Source organism: Musca autumnalis, unplaced genomic scaffold, assembly GCF_047663935.1.
Source record: "Musca autumnalis isolate F117 unplaced genomic scaffold, ASM4766393v1 scaffold_5, whole genome shotgun sequence".
NCBI classification, from domain to species: domain Eukaryota; kingdom Metazoa; phylum Arthropoda; class Insecta; order Diptera; family Muscidae; genus Musca; species Musca autumnalis.
Genome location: NW_027412088.1, coordinates 55,797,905 through 55,818,734, shown reverse-complemented (window position 1 = coordinate 55,818,734; position 20,830 = coordinate 55,797,905). Strand labels below are relative to the sequence as shown.

The window sequence follows — 20,830 nt, the reverse complement described above, 5'->3', positions numbered from 1 at the left end:
GATTTGGTCCATACTTTACACATCGCGTAAATTCTACCAAACTTAGATGAAGTTCCAATATGGACTCAATCGGTCCACTCCTTCGGGTACCTCCCACACAAAATTTCGTAAAAGTTCAGTTTAGGACCTGGTCTCGAATCGCTTTGATTTTTGTTTACGCAAGTTGTATTCGCTGTCTTCTATACGACGCTGTAAGTTTCATTAGGGGCAAGCACATACTTCCTGAGAAAATAGCCTGAAAGTTAGAAAAAACCCTATGACACCGTGTGTAGTGGTTGGAGCGCAAGATAACTCTCGAACGGATCTGCCGATTCGGTCCAAAATTTGGCTTTCGTAATATTTTGTCCAAACTTAGTTCAAGTTCAAGATGGATTATATCGGTCCACTCCTTCCGGTACCTCCCCCACAAAAGTTCGAAAATGTTCGGAAAATTTGTGCATACGATTACTCTTGAAGGGAGTAACCGATTTGGTCCATACTTTGTGCGCACGATAACTCTTAATGGGAGTTAAATCGGTCACTTCCATACTTTGCGCATTCTCATAATATCTACCAGATATAGATCAGGTTCGAATATGGACTATATTTGTCCACTCCATCCGGTACCTCCCACACAAAATTTTGGATAAGTTAAGTTTAAGACCTGCTATTGAATCACTTTGATTGTTGTTGACGCAACTTACATTCGCTGCCTCAATTACGATGGTAAAAGTTGTTTCAGGGGCAAGTCCATACCTCTTAAGAAAATAGCCCGAATGGTGTAAAAATCCCGTATGGCACCCCCATTGGCCTATGTCGGTCTATTCCTTTAAGTACCTTTTCCGCAAACTTTTTGAACTTTTATCCTAATCCTAATTTGTGAAAAAAGTGTTTTAATTTGCACAGGCTGAGGGTATATCTCTGTCGGCAAAGCCGACTGATACTTTTTTACTTGTTATTATTAACATTATTATTATTATTAATAATATTATTATTATTATTATTATTATTATTATTATTATTATTATTATTATTATTATTATTATTATTATTATTATTATTATTATTATTATTATTGTTGTTATTATTATTATTATTATTATTATTATTATTATTATTATTATTATTATTATTATTATTATTATTGTTGTTGTTATTATTATTATTATTATTATTATTATTATTATTATTATTATTATTATTATTATTATTATTATTATTATTATTATTATTATTATTATTATTATTATTATTATTATTATTATTATTATTATTATTATTATTATTATTATTATTATTATTATTATTATTATTATTATTATTATTATTATTGTTATTATTATTATTATCATTATTGTTATTATTATAATTATTATTATTATTATTATTATTATTATTATTATTATTATTATTATTATTATTATTATTTTTCTATTGTTATTATTATTATTAATTATGGTAATTATTATTATTATTATTACAAACTGTCGATAGTCCGACTATAGTTTTGACCGCTGCCCTTAAGCTTTATCCATATCGAACCGCAAATCAATTACTTTTTAAATAGTTCGCGACAGATAACCCAAACAACATGTTTTGGTGACCAACGTAACCTTTGTTTTACGACAACAATCAAAACGATACTCAAACTATCGATAGTTTTCCAGCTCTACTGTCTGTGTATTATTTAGGTCCACTTATTATGATACTTACCCCACGCCTAAAAATATACGCTGGAAATTTCAACAACTTCTTTAGTCACCTACCAAAATGCTACTCACTTTTAAGGTTCGCCACTCCTGTTATTTTTTATACAGTGATCGGCTGAGAGTATTTTGCTGTTAGCAAAGCCAGCTGATTACCTTTTACTTGTTTGTTTTTAATCAGCTGAGCTGATTATGACTATGATTGCTGGCATCTGATTGTGATTGCCTTCTCCATTTCGTACATTTTCACTGGCAATTAGTACTTTGTTTTAACACATTAGTACAATTGGCAGAAGCATGTGTGGAATATAAATTGTTATCATCTCCAATGTATGTATAACTATTTACTCATTTATTTGTGATTAGTTTCAATTTGCTAATCGTATCGTAAAATAGAACAGGTGATCAACATTTGTTCGTAGAAGATTTTTTCTGCTTTGTCATATTTATTAAAAAAAAAAATAAAAATAAAAGATGACAGCCAAGCCAATATTGTACTACACACCCGGCAGTCCACCATGCAGTTCGGTTATGCTGTGTGCCGGTGCCTTGGGCCTGGAATTGGACCTCAAGTAAGTCAGTCACACAACAATGCCTCACAATTTTGTAAACAAATCATAATATTTTTTTTTCAATTTATTTCCAAGGGCTATTAATTTAAAAGATGGTGATCACTTGACTCCGGAATTTTTGAAAATGAATCCCACCCACACCATACCGGTGTTGAACGACAATGGTGTAGTGGTTACCGATTCCCATGTTATTTGTTCTTATCTGGCTGATAAATATGCCGTCGACGAATCGCTCTACCCCAAAGATAAGGTGCAGAGAATGCAGGTTGATGCCCGTTTATATTTCGATTGTGGCCACCTCTTTCCGAGAGTACGCATAATGGTTGAACCTGTCATTTATTTTGGTGAAGCCAGCATTTCGGAGGAGAAAATTCGTTATATGCAACGTGCCTATGATGGTTTGGAAAAAGCCCTGGCTAGTGGTAAATATTTGTGCGGTGATCATTTAACAATTGCCGATTTGTGCTGTGTTGCATCGGTGGCCTCGGCTGAGAAATTTGCACCCATTGAGGAAGATAAATACCCAAATGTAAAGGCATGGCTACAACGTCTCTCCGAATTACCGTACTACAAGAAATACAACGCCGAACAGGCTGATATTTTATATAATTTGGTACAAACTAAATTTGAAGAGAATAAAAAGGCTTGAGGTTATGTCAGGTTATGGGTTATTTTGTAAATAATAAAATAATAAATATATTTGTGGAATGTATTATACCTTAGGTTTCTATGATTAGAGAATGCAATCTACTATTGCAGATCGGTCAATTGTCATTGACCTATGTATTACCATCCATTGCCGGACTAACAAAATTTTCTGACCTCAACTGTTAAGCCAAAGTGGCCAATTATTATTAAGCAGAGCGCTCTATTGTCATTGATCAGTATGGTCTATTGGCTATCATTGACCACAGTGGTGAATTAATGGGGGTGGTGAAGGGGGTGTCAAACCTCATTGAACGCAGTGGTCAATTATTATTGAACAGAGTAATCAGTTGTCATTGACAAGAGTGGTGAATTCTCATTGAACAGAGTGGCGAATTGCCAATTATTCATTCAATTGTTATTGACCAGAGAGGTCAATTATCATTGACCAGAGTGGTCAATTTTCATTGAAGGGAGAGATCAATTGTCATTGACCAGAGTGGCCAATAATCATTGACCAGAGTGTCAATCGTCATTGACCATAGTGATCAATTGACATTGGCCAGAGTGATCAATTGTCAATGACCAGAGTGGTCAATTGTCATTTACAAGATTCATCAATTCTCATTGACCAGAGTGGTCAATTATCATTGAACACAGTGATCAGTTATCATTGACCCCAGTGATCAAATATTATTGACCATAATGGTCAATAATCATTGACCAGAGTTGGTTATTATCATGGACCAGTGTGGTCAATAATCATTGACCATAGTTGTCAATTATCATTGACCAGAATAGTGAATTCTCATTGACCACAGTGATCAATTATCATTAACCATAGTGATCAATTATCATTAACCATAGTGGCCAATAATCATTGACCAGAGTTCTCAATTATCATTGACCAGTGTGGTCAATAATCATTGACTATAGTGGTCAATTATCATTAACCATAGTGGTCAATTATCATTGACCAGAGTGATCAATAGTCATTGACCATAGTTGTCAATTATAATTGACCAGAGTGGTGAATTCTCATTGATCACAGTGGTCAAATATCATTGACCATAGTGATCAATTGACATTGTGTTGAGTGGTCAATTGTCATTATCATCGACCATAGTGGTCAATTATCATTGACCATACTGGTAAATTATCATTGGCCATTGTGGTCAATTATTATTGACCATAGTGGTCAATTATCATTGACCATAGTGGTCAATTATCATTGACCATAGTGGTCAATTATCATTGACCATTGTGGTCAATTATCATTGACCAGAGTGGTCAATAATCATTCACCATAGTTGTCAATTATCTTTGACCATAGTGATCAATTGACATTGGCCAGAGTGATCAATTGTCAATGACCAGAGTGGTCAATTGTCATTTACAAGATTCATCAATTATCATTGACCAGAGTGGTCAATTATCATTGAACACAGTGATCAGTTATCATGGACCCCAGTGATCAAATATTATTGAACATAATGGTCAATAATCATTGACCAGAGTTGGTTATTATCATGGACCAGTGTGGTCAATAATCATTGACCATAGTTGTCAATTATCATTGACCAGAATGGTGAATTCTCATTGACCACAGTGATCAATTATCATTAACCATAGTGGTCAATTATCATTGACCAGAGTGGCCAGTAATCATTGACCAGAGTTCTCAATTATCATTGACCAGTGTGGTCAATAATCATTGACTATAGTGGTCAATTATCATTAACTATAGTGGTCAATTATCATTGACCAGAGTGATCAATTATCATTGACCATAGTTGTCAATTATCATTGACCAGAATGGTGAATTCTCATTGACCACAGTGATCAATTATCATTAACCATAGTGGTCAATTATCATTGACCAGAGTGGCGATTTCAATGCTGTCTGAAGGAGGTGGATTACAGAAAAGCTAGAGGTTAAAGAGATTCGGAGATATCACCCCACCTTGGCAAACTCCCTGTTTCACTCTATGTAGTTTGGACTTTTGGTTCCTGAATTCCACTGGCGTCCACACATATACTTGATTATCAGATTATCCAACGTTGCAAACTAGACCGGAGGGTAGTCAGCTTATTGTCCTCAAACAGCTTGGATTGCTTGACATTATCAAAGGCTTTTAATAAGTAAAGCTCCACCATCACTGTACTATCGCACAGCATGCTCTGGTTGAACCCTCGTACAATTTGTGTGGAGATGAAGTGCAACGCTGTTTCTATGCTGTGCTGCTTGCGGTACCCATGCTGAAGATCGGAAACTGTATAACTATTTCTGATGCTGTAGAGGAGAAAAGTCTCCAGACTCTTTGCTTCGAACAACAAAAGTGAAATCGGTCTGCATGATTCGCTTTGGCTTGCATCCTTGCCTGGCTTCAGTAGCAGTACAATTCTGCCCATTTTCCGTACTTCTTAAACGATGTGGTTGGCAAGCGACAGGTTAAGAAGTTTGGTTAGATACTTGATTTACGACCCATTCAGGTGTTACTTAGAGTTCCTAATGACAACTGGGTATATTGTTGTGCTTCCTCTTCAACAGGAAGAGATCTAATGCGAATTATTACTTCGCCCTGTCATTCCCGGACAAACTGTCGATATAAATAACTTGCGCATCTAATCGGATCTGCCAACGTACATCGCCAAACGTGACTGCGGTCCCATCTTCCTTCTTTCAAGGGCTCGAAAGTGACTTAACTGTTGCCCACAATTCACTTATTCCGGCTCCAATGTTGTAACTCTTCAGTTGATTTAGCCACTTGTTCCGCTTATGCTAACCGACCAACCTGTTAAGTTTCAGTTATCAGATCCGTTAATATTGGGGTCACTGGGATTGGTACGACGAAGCTCATCACGTCGCCTTTTGCCGTGAAATTTGGGCCCTCTCAGGGTATTTCCGAAAATCGGGAAGTGACGTAATGTGGGAGCATTACCAAAACAGGAACATTTTTGGTGAAGATGTTTTGTGACCACGGGGAACCTCACACGTCAAATTACAGGTAATTCGGCCAAAAAATGTAGCTTAAATTCTCAAAATACAGATATAACGCTTCTTCGGACTTCACCTGCTTATGGAAAAATGGCACTAGGGTGTAAAAATATGGCGTTCTGGCTCATTTATTGTAAACGCCAGAGTGATTCCAACAGACGGATATACCTAATCGACTCAGTTAATTTTATCCTTTATTTTATAGAGTCGCAAATAATAATTTCAATGCATTACAAATGGGAACATCAAACGTAATATACCCTCCGCACTATGGTGAAATGTATGTAAAACAACAACTACAAATTAGATCAACCACAAATTGCAACAACAATAGTGTTCCGATGAAAATATGTTCATGACCAAAAAGGAAAGAAGCAAATTTCAAACAATCACCAACTGAGTTTTAATTTATTGCCATTGTTCTTTTATTGCCAACGCAAAATTGAGAATGACAGAATCCTTGAGACTCAACTAAAGGATTTTCGAACAAAAAAGTTCACCAAATATTGTGGGTATTGTGGGATGTAATTGAAAACGTACGAATAACCTTGTTTACATCATTACTTTGGGTGCATATGAGAATATTGCATTACCCTACACTCCAAGTTTGCGTAGGTTTATTATGGATAATAAATATAACGAGGTTTGGGCATATTCATAAGTCATGGTCCTTAAAATATTTGCGGTGGTCATCAACATTTAGGGTTTTTCGCCTATTGTTTTTTTTTCTGTTTTCATTGTGGTTAAGTTTTTACCGTTGCGGCTTACAAGGCCAAAATCCATTCAAACTTCTTCAACAAAGCTTGGGACCGGCAGAGGGTTTTAACTACTACCATATCAATATTTTGTAGATTCAGAATTACTTTAAAGGTATAGAGCCACTAAAGGTTCGATTTCACCTAGCCTCGTCTTGTTAAAATGTTTCATTTATTTTTGGGAAGTTTTATCTCCAGTCTGTATGTGGTCCTTACTGCTGCTGTTCATTTTACCTTGCAATGTAAACACACCCACATACATACATATATCGAGCAGCCCTCGTTGAAGCCATGCACACAAGCAAGCATGCAAATAGCATCTCTTAATACAACATCCCATACACACGCATGGCGTTGTGGTTCAGTTGCAGGCTGTTATCCTTGTCACGTTTAATATTTTTTTAACACAGTCACACACTGAAACACACTAGCACACACACGCTTACAGATGAGGGCAAAACGTTGTGTTACCACACTCACATCAAGTGTTTAAGGGTTTTGTTTTGCATTTTAATTATCCTGCTTCCAGTTGGTAAGCACAAGTGCTGCTGGTGCTGCTACAGCTTCTTGTTGTTCTGTTTCGCATCTTTGAGAGTTATTGTAAGAGGTTTAAACTGCGGTGGTGTTGTACTGTAGTACAAATTGCTGAGGCTCTTGAAGGTGAATATGCTTTTTAGCAAGTGTAGCCTAAAATCGTACATGTCTCCCTATACATAAGTGCCACTATTTTTTCCTTTTATAGTAGTACCTACCGAACCACTGTTCCAAGGTTCCCCCCAGCTTAAATGTATATATTTTTAAAATGATATATTACAAAGTTACTACCATGGCTGTTGTTGGTTATATCATTCAATTGAAATGGTTTATATATATTTGTTGTTGTTGGTGCATCACTGAAATGTGATATGATATGTGATACATAAGGCTTCGGGATATAAAAAAAAACCCAGAAACCTATTGAAATTCTAGTTTTCATTCACTTTTCAATGGCCAGAAGATATGTACGAGGATGTGTGAGTGTGTGCATGCATTAATATGGACATTATATACCCAGCGAACTATATTTCGAAAATCCGATAGGTGCGAAAATAGTCTCAATGTTTTATCGCTTGGGTTTGCTAATAACTAGACAGCGGAATTTTATGCAACCCATATTTTTGGTCCGATTCATGTCAAATTTTGGGACTGGGCATATTTTTGGCGTCTGATTAAATTGCAACGAAACATATGACATATGCAAAATTATGAACCAAAAATTTCAATAATAGGTACAAGAATGTTTGTATGTACAATTTTTCTTTTTAAAATTCTTTTCAGACAAGTCAATAAAATAGATAAATGTATAACCACAGCCACAACCTTCAAAATACCGAAAATCGGGAGGTATAGTTCTATGGGGGCTATATGAAGGCCTGAAACTAAACCGACAAATTCCAAATACCAAATTTCAGCCATTTCGGCGGGATATTGAGGCCACAACCTTAAAAATCGGGAGGTACCGTACTATGGGGGCTATATGAAGACGTGGACCTATACCGACTAATGTCAGTTGGAAAGTTGTGTACCCCCTAGGAAGACTTAATACCTAATTTCACCCACTTCGGAGGGATATTGAGGCCATAACCTGCAAAATACCAGAAATCCGGAGGTACCGTCCTATGGGGGCTATATGAAGACGTTAACGTATACCGACAAATTTCAGGTGGAAATTTTTATACCCCCAAGGAAGACTTAGTACCGAATTTCAGCCATTTCGGAGGGATATTGAGGCCCCAACCTTCAAAATACCAGAAATCCGGAGATACCGTCCTATGGGGGCTATATGAAGACGTGGACCTATACCGACTAATTTCAGGTGAAAAGCTGGGGTATACAAGGAAGACTTAATACCAAATTTCACCCATTTCGGGGGGATATTGAGGCCACAACCTTCAAAATACCAGAAATTCGGAGGTACCGTACTATTGGGGCTATATGAAGACGTGGACCTATACCGACAAATTTCAGGTGGAAAGTTTTATACCCCCAATGAAGACTTAATACCAGATTTCACCCATTTCGGAGGGATATTGAGGCCACAACCAGAAATCCGGAGGTACCGCTCTATGGGGACTATATAAAGACGTGGACCTATACCGACAAATTTCAAGTCGAATGTTTTATACCTCCAAGGAAGACTTAATACCAAATTTCAGCCATTTCGGAGGGATATTGAGGCCACAACATTCAAAATGCCAGAAATCCGGAGGTACAGTTCTGTGGGGGTTGTATGAGGACGTGGACCTATATCGAGAAATTTTACGTGGAAAGTTTTATACCTCCAAAGAAGACTTAATATCAAATTTCAGCCATTTCGGAGGGATATTGAGACCACAACCATCAAAATACCAGAAATCCGGAGGTACCGTTCTATGGGGGCTATATGAAGACGTGAACCTATACCGATAAATTTCAAGTGGAAAGGTTTATAGTCAAAACGATGAAATTATACAAAATATCAGCCATTTAATTGTGATGTTTAGGCCACAACCTTCAAAATATCGGAAATCGGGAGGTACCGTTCTATGGGGGCTATATGAAGACGTTGACCCATGCGGACAAATTTCAGATGTAGAGTTTCATACGCCTAACGAAGACTTAATACCATAAAAATACCAGAAATCCTGATTTACCGTCCTATGGAGGCTATAATAAGACTTGGACCTATACCGACAAATTTCAGGTGGAAATTTGTATACCCCCAAGGAAGACTTAATACCAAATTTCAGCCATTTCGGAGGGATATTGAGGCAAAAACCTTCAAAATACCAGAAATCCGAAGGTACCGTTCTATAGGGGCTATATGAAGAAGTGGACCTATGTCGAGAAATTCCAGGTAGAACGTTTTATACCCCCAACGAGGACTAAATACCAAATTTCAGTCATTTCGGTGGGATATTGAGGCTACAACTTTCAAAATTCCGAAAATCGGGAGGTACCGTTCTAGTGGGGCTATATGAAGACGTGGACCTATACTGACAAATGTCAGGTGGAAAGTTTTATAGTCCCAACGAAGACTTTATACAAAATGTCAGCCATTTAAGTGTGATGTTGAGGCTACAACCCTCAAAATATTGGAAATCGGGAGGTACCGTTCTATGGGGGCTATATGAAGACGTTCTGGGCCTAATTCGTTTTATTTTGTGATAAAACGAGTTTCAGTCTAATCAGATTTTCTTTACGACCATCCTAACCATATATGCATTTGCATAGGATTCCGCTGTCTACTAATAACACTGTGCAATAAAATTGAATTTTTTTTAAATGATGGGTAAAGGCGGGTAGAAGATGAAAGTAGAGCTAAAAATATGAAACACGTGCATCGGCGTTTTCAAAGTTTACGTCGGAAAGTAACCGGGTGACGTAGGGGATGGAAGATACCTTGGAACAGTCCTGACCGGTTTTAACATGGCAAAGCCCTGTTATCTCAAGTGGACACTGACCTCCCCTTGGTGTCACTTGGGGAACTGCCTTAACACCCGTTAAAGGTAGTGAGCTAGTAAGTGCCGCGTTCACCCACAAGAACGTTAAAAACTTGGGTTTGGACGTCGGGTTAGTAACCCTCCCCTAGAAAAAACAGCATACTATGAAAAAACGAAAGAAAAACGAACCCCTCTAAAGTTGACGAACCCCGCAAACGTTTTAAGGACCATGATCTGCGAATCTCCACCTGGAATGTTCGCACTTTTTATAGAGAAGGTGCAGTCTTCGCCTTGGCAGACGTACTTGAAAAGTACAAGGCCGATATTACTGCCATTCGGGAAATACGATGGATTGGGAAAGGCGTCACAACAACACCTAAAGGTGACGCACTGTATTATAGCTGTTATGACGTAAAGCATGAGTTTGGTTGCGGATTTATAGTCAGTGAATGAAAGACTTGCTGCGATTCGAATAAAAGCTAAATTCTTCAACATCAGCTTTATTTGTGCTCATGCTCCCACTGAAGAAAAGGACGAGCAGACCAAATATATATTTTTTGCGAGCGCTTAGAAGAAACATATGACCATTGCCCTGCTCATGACATTAAAATTATTCTAGGCGATTTTAATGCCAAAATTGGAAAGGAGACTATCTTTGGCCCAACAGTCGGAAATTTCAGTCTCCACAGTGAAACATCTGACAATGGTATGAGGCTGATAGACTTTGTAGCTGCAAAAAACATGGTAGTTAGCAGTACCAGATTTAATCATCTCGATATTCATAAGGGCACCTGGCTGTCTTCAGATCCAAGAACAAGTAATCAAATTGATCATGTTGTAATAGATGGAAGACATTCACCGAGCGTGTTGGATGTACGATCGTTCCGAGGCGAAAACATTGATTCGGACCACTATCTTGTTGCAGCAAAGGTACGTACCCCTCTAAACGTTGAAAATAAAGCACGAACAGACACAACGCGGAAGCTGGACATCGATAGGCTGCAAACACAACAGATAGCCACAGCATATTCCACTCAACTAGCCCAATCGCTTAATGAGAGCGAGCACTCCTTGTCCCGATAACATAACAACACAATGGCAAAATATTGCCCACTCCATGCAAACACCCGCAAAATCCATACTTGAAAACCAGAGACCTCCACAAAGAAATTCATGGTATGATCAGGAGTGTCGTGCTGCTACCGAAGAGAAAAATGCGGCATATAGAGCTACTTTGCAATCAGTAGCAACGCGTAGCGCACGAGAGAGATATCGGGAGAAAATGAGAGAAGAGAAACGTCTTTTCCGCAAAAAAAAGAGAGAAATGGAAAAGCGGGAGTGTGAAAAAATCGAGATGTACAGGAGCCAGAATGAAGTCCGAAAATTCTACCAAAGAGTGAAATATCAAACAGATGGCTTTGGTACAAGCACATCCTCCTGTAGAGACCAGCAAGGTAATCTAGTAACAGATACAGATAGCGTGCTTAGGATATGGAATGAACATTTCTCCAATCTGCTGGTATGCAATAGTAGCGAAGACGATGATACCACAGATCCAATCCCAGAAGATGGTATAGAATGTATACCGCCCGGCCAAGATGAGGTTAAAACAGCAATCAACGGGCTGAAGAATAATAAAGCAGCAGGAGCCGATGGCTTACTAGCCGAGCTGTTTAAAACCGGAGGCGACGCGTTGATAAGGTGTATGCATCAGCTAGTTAGCACCATCTGGCAGGAAGAACGCGTACCCGACGATTGGAACCTGAGCATCCTGTGTCGCGTCCACAAGAAAGGAGATAAGACTTTATGCTCCAACTATAGGGGCATAAGTTTTCTCCCTATTGCCTATAATATAAATAATTGGACCATAGCAATGTGGCTTTGGACCTGGCAAGTCCACCATTGGCCAGATATTTACCCTGCGGCAAATCCTGGAGAAGACCCAAGAGATGCAGATCGACACATATCACCTTTTTGTCGATTATAAAGCAGCATTCGACAGTCCCCTCCGATCAAATGTATTCCATGCAATGTCTGAATTTGGTATCCCCGCAAAACTCATCCGGCTTTGTAAGATGTCTTTAACTAATACTAGGCCCTCAGTTAAAATTGGAAAGAACCTCTCCGAACAGTTCAGTACCAAAAGAGGTTTCAGACAAGGAGACAGCCTTTCATCATTTGGCTGGAAAAGGTAATACGAGATGCAAATGTCAAAAGAAATGGCACAATTTACACCAATAGCCATATGTTGCTTGCTTATGCTGATGACATAGACCTCATGGGATAATCAGTAAAGGAAGTAGCTGATACCTTTAGGAAGGTCGAAGCAGAATCTGCGAAAGTGGGTCTGGAGGTAAACGGCGAAAATACCAAATTGATGGTGTCGGCGAGCGTCCATAGAGCTCGGACCAACTGTGCAAGTTGGTACCTATAATTTTGAGGTAGTTAAAGACTTCGTCTACCTCGGCACTGCTATAAACACAACAAACAAGATCAGTTGTGAAATAGGAAGAAGAATTGTATTGGCCAACAGATGCTACTATGGTTTAAGTAAACAATTTAAAAACGAAGCCACATCTCGCCAAACAAAGATAACACTATACAAAACCCTGATACTACCCGTGCTAATGTATGGATCCGGAGCATGGGTACTTGCGCCAGCAGATAAGGCAGTGCTTGGTGTGTTTGAGAGGAAAATTCTTCGAAAGATCTACGGGCCGATTTGCGTTGACGGTGAATATCGACGTCGTATGACGTCATGAATATATTTAAACGTATCGAGATGCAACGATTGCGTTGGCTAGGCCATATCATAAGAATGAGCGATGATGAATCCGCTAAAAAGGCGTATGAATACATGCCACATGGCGGTGCACGCAGGATCAGCAAATGAAAAAGCCCGGTATTCCAGAAAGCGAAGCGAAAAACAGAGAGAATTGGAGATCTTTTCTTAGTCCGGTCTATGGAACAAATGTTCTGTAATGTGCCACCTAAGTAAGTAGTAAGTCGGAAAGTAACCAAAGCACAGTGGATCCACTTGTATGGAGAAAGTGGCCAAAAATATTTAGAGTGTAAAAATTAAGCCAATGCGCCGGTTCCAGCTTTGTGCTGCTGCGAATAGTGTTTTAAGAAACCATGAGCGAAAGATTCTCCCCCCTTTCCCCTCTGGAGGGGGTTTACGGTAAGAATTGTTTTATGCTGTTAATACAAAATGACATAAACAAAGGTCCCGATTATCTTATGATGCAAAAATAGCCTTGGGGAAACAAAACAATCTCCAAAACAACATAAAATCCAACCAATTTAGCGGATGAAAAAAATCAACACTTTTGTCTGAAAATTGGTAAAATTTTTAATATAGATCTTATAGCGTTATTCCTGGAAGGCACGTACCGCCAAAGTAAGACAAATTTGGAAGAACATTTCATCATCTTGCCACTGATACCAATTATGTTAATGTACGTGGTCAGATAACAGAGTTACCCGCTAATATATCCATAGAAACCCTATTCTAGGGCAGCTTTAGTCAGCGGCCCACCATTTATAGTCTGGCACCAGATGGCAGCTGATTTTTATACTGAATAATCTTAAACCCATGAACTACTTTGGAAAATTATTCCCGAGGTGGGCACTGGTGGGCATCATGACTAAAACCTTAGGTCATATTTAAGTATATGATCGAATTAGCATTACAAAATACACAAAGAAACTATCCAGCTAACTAGAATTCCACAACACGCTAAAACACTATTTTTTAACGAAAATTAAGCTATTACCTCCTCCTTCAAAATCCACTATAATATTTTGATTTACGTAGTAGTTTCGCGATATTTTGAATATATTTACTTGCACTTAAGATATAGGTTGTACTCACAACAAAAAATATTAGTCAAATGTTCCGACTTTTGAAGCTATTCTTAAGAAGATCGCGTTCGAATGAAACAAAAATTAATATATTTTTAAAAAGGTCCATGCCATAGCTGTCAGAGTTGCCAGATGTTGTACCAAAATTTTGACATTAATTTTTTATTTTTGGCCAATGGGTGGATCCACTGTGCAAAGTAGGCGGGGCAAGTTCCGTCCATTTCTAGGTTTTTTTCGAAATGTACGGATTAAAATATCTTGGTATATAGTGTCTTTGGCAACTTTACTGAGGAGGATATGGGGAATATTTTTGTTAAAAGTTTTAACCCTCATGCGGTTCATCAAAAGGTTCTTTTTGGTGCTTTTTCGAAAATCTTTCAAAAACTCATTTAAAATGTGATCATAACAAATTCAAATACTCTACAAAATTATTTGTCATAAAATTTTACTATTGGTCGAACTTTATCTGAGATTGTTCAAAACTGTCCCACAAAACATAAATTTGGAGAGATGGCATCAAGTATAAAAAATATTCTTCGTCAGATTTCACTATGTGTCACCACGGAAATGAAATGTCTATTTACATTATACATATATCATGAAAATATCAGTATCAATTTTGCTGACAAAACATGAAAATATTTTTTTGATGAAAAATATTTCCGTCTTTTTTCGATTTAATGCATGAAAGTACTCGTAATATGAAACTTGGTTCTAGGCGAAAAGTGTTAAAAGAAGAAAAGTTCTACACAAAATTCCACTTTGAGTTTCAGAATAAACCATATATCTAGGTATACTATTTTCTTAAGGAAATTAAGAAAATAATTAATATTAGTTTTCTAAGTTCCAATAATTTATAGACTTTTCCTTATTTCTACTATGCCATATTCTCTTCGACTTTGCAGGAATGTTGAAGTTTGTAAACTGTTGATTGCAGCATGTATTTAGGTTTGTTGGTATTAGTTTTTGTTGCATATGTTTGACGGTTCTTTTCTGGTTCTAAAATTAAATTAAATTATATGCCAGCTCTGGGTACCGTTACCAGCAACTATAACCACGACCAGCAACAATACAACCACTGAAAAGAACGGATTGTTCCAACTATGAAGTATTACATGTGCAATCAATGGCCTGGTATGTCCAGTGTGTGTTGGCAAAGCAAACCACAATTTAATTATGCAGCACACTGGCTTCTGATTTGGGAGTGAAGTGGGTGGTAAATATGTACTACGAATATGTACATATGTGAAACACTTGTTATACAACTTGTACAACTTTGTACGGGCGTATAATTTATATTGTACTAAAATATGAGGTCTTAGAACGAAATAGAAAATTAGCTACCCCAACCTTTTACGAGGGCTGCACCAAAACTACTAGGCGCCATTTAAAAATTTCTTTGGAAAGTTTGACAGTTTTAGCCTAGACGTACTCAGGACAGTCTGTCGTACGACCATGTGATGTGTTGTTTACAGTGACTTGAAAAAATCACTTTGCAAAAAAAAAAAAAAAAAAACAAGTAAAAATGTATCAATCGGCTTTGCCGACAGAGATATACCCTCAGCCTATGTGAATTGGAACTTTCATATGGGGACAGATCGAATGTATTTAGGGTCTTTTCAGAATTTTGTGGCACTTTTTGGACATTTGAACTTGCCGACAAAAATGTGGATTAGGATTAAAGTCCAAAAGTTTTGCGGAGGAGGCAATGGACCGACATAGTGCATTACGGAAGTGCATCTTATTTTGAGAGTCATATCTTTTCGATAGATATCGCGACCACTAGTCATTTCAGTGAGTTATCGTACATCTATTGTACCAGTATGCCAGGAATCATGGACTTGTCCACGGAAAACATAATATGGCTGTACATCATCGGTATAAACTTCCAAAGAATCTACGAACAGACTGCACCTGGACACAAATGTTGAACTTCTGTAGGGGAGGTATCCTAAGGAGAGGACAGGTATGGGCCATTTTAGAAGTTAATCTCAGTTTGGACCAAATCGGTCTATCAGTTCGAGAGTTATTGTGCTCTCCAACTAGTACATATGGTGCCATAGGGGTTTTTTACAACTTTCGGACTGTTTTCCCAAGAAGTATGGACTTGCCACTTCTCTCGAAGTGACTTCAGAGATAGATTGCATAATACCTGCAAAATGTTACACAGAATTCGCGGAATGTACATAAAATTGATAAATTATTGAATATAAGTCAACTTTTTTCAAAATTAAGGCCAATTTAGTGGTCATAAAATTACATAGAAATTTGTTGTAGATCTAAACTTCACGGCGAATCAAATGAGAGTACAATCGTACAGATTGGTGTTATGTTACAGTCAAAATAAGCACATATTTTGGTCAAAAAAGAATTGTATATTTGACAAAATATTCTTTCACATGCATAATGTAGTAGAAAATATTGGAAAAATCTATAGGAACATTTCCTTCGTTTTGCTTAAATCTCCCAATAAAATAAACGGATTTTGCTTTATTGACATTCATATTAAAGTTTTCCCATTAGGGAAGGTAATTGGGTTGATGAGGATATATCTCAAAGCTTCTGAAATGGAAACAGATGTAAAATAACCCATTTTAATTTATATTCATTTTAAAATACGTGTAAATTGCGTAATTATCAAAATCATTTTGTCCGCATGTGATTTTCATGTACAGCAAGACTATATCTTTTAATTTATATATATTTTTCGAAATTTACATTAGAGGCTAAGATGTTGCATTGGCTGCATCCTAGCATTAAAAAACCTATAAAATATCTCTAATTTGCGCAAAGTGCAATTTTTGTCCGCATCCGATTTCAGTGTTCACCATGAAAATCTATATCGATATATATCTATTTCAAGGCGATCAATAAAGAACCGTAGATGTAGCGTCACACACTATTTTTTGAGATAAAATGAAAGTAGCTCCCTTATAAGTGAAGTTTTCAAATCTCTGTTTCCGCTAAAACGAAGATGCTGCACTAGTTTTTTCATTGCAGTGGAAACGAACCGCAGAAAACGCGATAAAATACGCGATATTTCCAAAAACAATTTTAGACGATTTTTCTACTTTGGAATTTCTTGTAACTCGCGTTTTAGTAGATGCATTTTCACGGGGAAAGATTTATTGGACCAGGAAAGTAAAAAAATAAAATGTGCAATCAAGTACGAAGAAATCGAATAACAATTGTTAAAATTAGGTCCGAAAAATATGATTTTTAGAAAAATGTTCGCACAAAATTTTCGTATTTGGATGCAGATTTCTATGAATCTGTGCAGACTACATTCACAATATTCCTATCAAGTAACTCAAGTACTACAATCCTATATATTGTCTTTATAAAAACCTTTTGCGGAATGAAATTAAAAGAAAATTTCAAAAAACACTGTAAATCTGGCTTCAAAATGTCAGCATCATTTAATGGTAGAAGCAGACGAAATTTTGAAAAGTATACATTAGTGAGATGATCCTTATTTAGTTAGCTTCTGCTTTTACTTTTACAGGAAACTCGAGAGAAGTGTGGTTTACTCACAAAAAAAGAGATAACAAAAAAAGACATGGTGGCTTCAACCCATTTTCACCAATTTTTTAACATAAATATAGCCACAGCTTCCTCGCAAATTATCTTTTAAGGGCAATATTTTTTGCCACGTCCAAAAATATTTCATTTTATCCAAAAGTATTTAATTTGTATAATATACAATCACAAGTCGCGTGTTCTAAAAGGGTAAACCTTGGCTTCAGCTATGTTAAATTTTCAAAAATATTGGTGATATACCCTCGATAGCATAAATGCTGAGGGTATAAAAAATGGAATTTACTCGTAAACATTTTCGTCCTAGAATTTTTACAATTTTCGACGTGGATAATCACGATAAGAATGCATCGATCAAATTAAATCGTTGTGTGTCGTAAAGGACCATCCTATAGGACTATGAAAAACTGATTTAATGAATTCAATCGTGGCCGGCCCTCGACAAAAAACGAAGGTCGTCAGGGTCGCCCAAAATCTACCGTTGTGCCAGAAAAGAGATATGCCGTGCGTGAACTGATAATGCGATATTGTCGAGTTATATACCGTGAGATAGAGGCATCTTTGGGCGTTTCAAACGACATTTATAAGATCGTCACAGACGACGAATCTAGGGTCTATGCTTAGAGCCCGAAAGAAAGCAGAAATCGGCCGTCTGGGTTTTCGAAATCGAAGAAAATCCAAAGAAAGTTGTTCATGTAAGAAGCACTTCGAAGCAAAAAGTCACCTGTTTCTTCGGCTAAACTGACCGTTTGGCGACTAAACGGCTTGAGAAATGTAGGACGGTTAATTCTGAGTGTTGCAGTACAATTTGTTTGCCTGAGTAATCGTTCTGCATCATGACAATGCGAGCTCTCACACATCGATTCAAACCAGCGCCTGTTTGACCGGAAAAAACGTAGAATTGATGGGTCATCGGCCGTACAACCCTGACTGGGGATGCAATGACTTCGTTTGATTCCAGCACATCAAGAAAACCAGTAAGGAAAGGTTCAAAGTCGGGCGGGGCCGACTATATGATACCCTACACCACTGTGAATATGTAAAATATAAATCGGAGCTATATCCAGATCTTAACCGATTTTTACACATTCCAAATATCATTTAAATCGGACTTATATAGCGTGTTTGGAGCAGCAAATACGCGAAATCGGCCGAAAATATATATGGGTGCTATATCCAAATCTTAACGGATTCCGATATAATTTGGCACATTTATTTCTAGACTGAATTCAGTCACATATTCCAAACTTCATCGAAATCGGAAATATATAGCGTGTTTGGTACAGAAAATACGTGACATCGGCCGAAAATATATATGGGAGCTATATCCAAATCTGAACCGATTTCTATATAATTTGGCACACTTATTTGTAGACCGAATTCAGTCAAACACTCAAAATTTCCTCAAAATTGGAAGTATATAGCGTGTTTGGTGCAGCAAATACATGAAATCGGGCGAAAATATATATATGGGAGCTATATCCAAATTTGAACCAATTTTCACCGATAGCAATAGCGTTCTTCCTATGGCTAAAAAAGTTGTAGTCCCCAATTTTCAGCTGAATCGGACAAAAAATGTGACCTGTACGTTTCGAACAAAAATACATGGACAGACGGAAGGACATGCATAAATCGACTCAGAAAGTGATTATATGTATATCCCCAAAAGGAACTATGGGTCTATTTCGTTTCCTTTTGTATGTTACATACAAATGCACAAAGACATAATACACCTTACCACTCTGTAAAAGCGTTCAAAAATCAAGTTTTGGAGTTGTCACAATCAGAGTGGAAAAGGTCCCTCGCCAATAGGTTTGAGCGCACAAAAAAGTGTATAAATAATGCTGGAGATTTCTTGAGAAAACAATAAAACCATTTTTGATGGTAAATATTCGCATTTTCATTGTAAGGTTCTCGTAATGTCATAAGAAGTTTCAAACAATGAGAGTATGTATGGGGTTCTCTTATTAAGATTCTAGAGAAAGTGAATGGAAATGACCTGCACTATACACAAAATAACTAAAGCTTCTTACCTACACATCGATCGAACTTTGGGTTCTGTTAGACATCACCTTTGATCGAGTCATAAGCCACATTTAGTACATATTGTATTACAATTGATATTTAAGTCGCCAAGAGTGGCCGGCATTCTTCCGCCAATGCTTTTCACAGTACATGCATACATATATTTATATGTACGAGTACATATGTATGTATGCTGTTTCATTTACTTATGATATCACTGTAGGACTTTTATCAACCATCTGATAAAATTGTTGGTAAAAAATCGACTATTTTTAAACTGTCTATAAACTGGTTAAAAAGTCTTCTAGTGATCAACCACTATGAACAGAAAAAAATTTGATAATTATCCATTTCTGCACTACTTTTCGACAAAGTTTAAATTGGTTGAAAAGTCATCTAGAGATCAACCACTTTGAAAACAAGAACATTTGCCTACTACAAAGTATTTGGACATGGCGAAAAAATAAGGCGAAAATGTTTAAATAATTCACATTTGTATTTTCTAATAACTTTCATATAAATCAGACAATATACTTAGCGATCCCACTGAGTTTTCTTAGCATTTGTTTTTCTCCCTCACGTACACCACTATGCGTGAACAAAAACAAACAAAAAACATAATTTGGTTGTTGTTGTTTTTCACTCATACAATCACACATGTATTTGTTTTTTAAACCCTCAGCCTTTAGGCTAGAAGGGTATAGGGCGAAAACCAAAAATGTTTTACAATCGATGAATCCGAGTTTCACCCATTCAGAATTCGCGAACTGTTAACATAATGTATATAGTATGATTGAAAGTCTTTAAAATGGAGTGTTTTAGGAGGAATCCCATAAGGTCGACCATTAAAATTAATTCACGTGGAAACTGTGTTGGAATCAATGTAGAAAAATAGGTAAAAATGAGTTGAAGCCAACAAGTTTGTTTATGCTCCCTTCCGATTTCTGGCTTAACCTTACATTTAATAGGCATATGCTTAAAGAAAGACTCAAAGAATACTTCATGGGCAATATGATACTAGTGTATCATTTTTCGATATATCCACTGCATCCACCTAAAATTGATGCTGACATTTTTAAGCCTGAATTTCGGGGATTTTTTTGAATTTTTTTAATAATTCGGACGCGCAACAAGATAATATTCAAAACTCATAATAGGACTATATAACTCCTGATTTTACGTCTTTAATGCATATCTCATGATTGCGCTCCTAACAGCATACTAGTAATTGGAGTCTAAAGGCCAATATTTGATGCGTGAATTTTTCTAAAAAACCTTTTTTTGCGTT

At 37.0% G+C, this 20,830-nt stretch overlaps 1 protein-coding gene across 2 annotated transcripts; it reads left to right on the top strand.

Moving 5' to 3' along the window:
* The first annotated feature begins 1,927 nt into the window (after positions 1–1,927).
* Positions 1,928–2,969, top strand: LOC141405118 (glutathione S-transferase 1-like). Of its 2 annotated transcripts, XM_073989124.1 has the most exons (3): positions 1,928–2,015; positions 2,087–2,257; positions 2,333–2,969. In XM_073989124.1, exons 2-3 carry the CDS (start codon positions 2,160–2,162, stop codon positions 2,904–2,906), a joined length of 672 nt encoding a protein of 223 aa, XP_073845225.1. In that variant the 5' UTR covers positions 1,928–2,015; positions 2,087–2,159; the 3' UTR covers positions 2,907–2,969. The 2 variants fall into 2 exon arrangements, with proteins under 2 accessions (XP_073845225.1, XP_073845224.1); XM_073989123.1 differs by lacking the exon at positions 1,928–2,015 and having other exon boundaries at positions 2,058–2,257.
* The last annotated feature ends 17,861 nt before the right edge of the window (positions 2,970–20,830 follow it).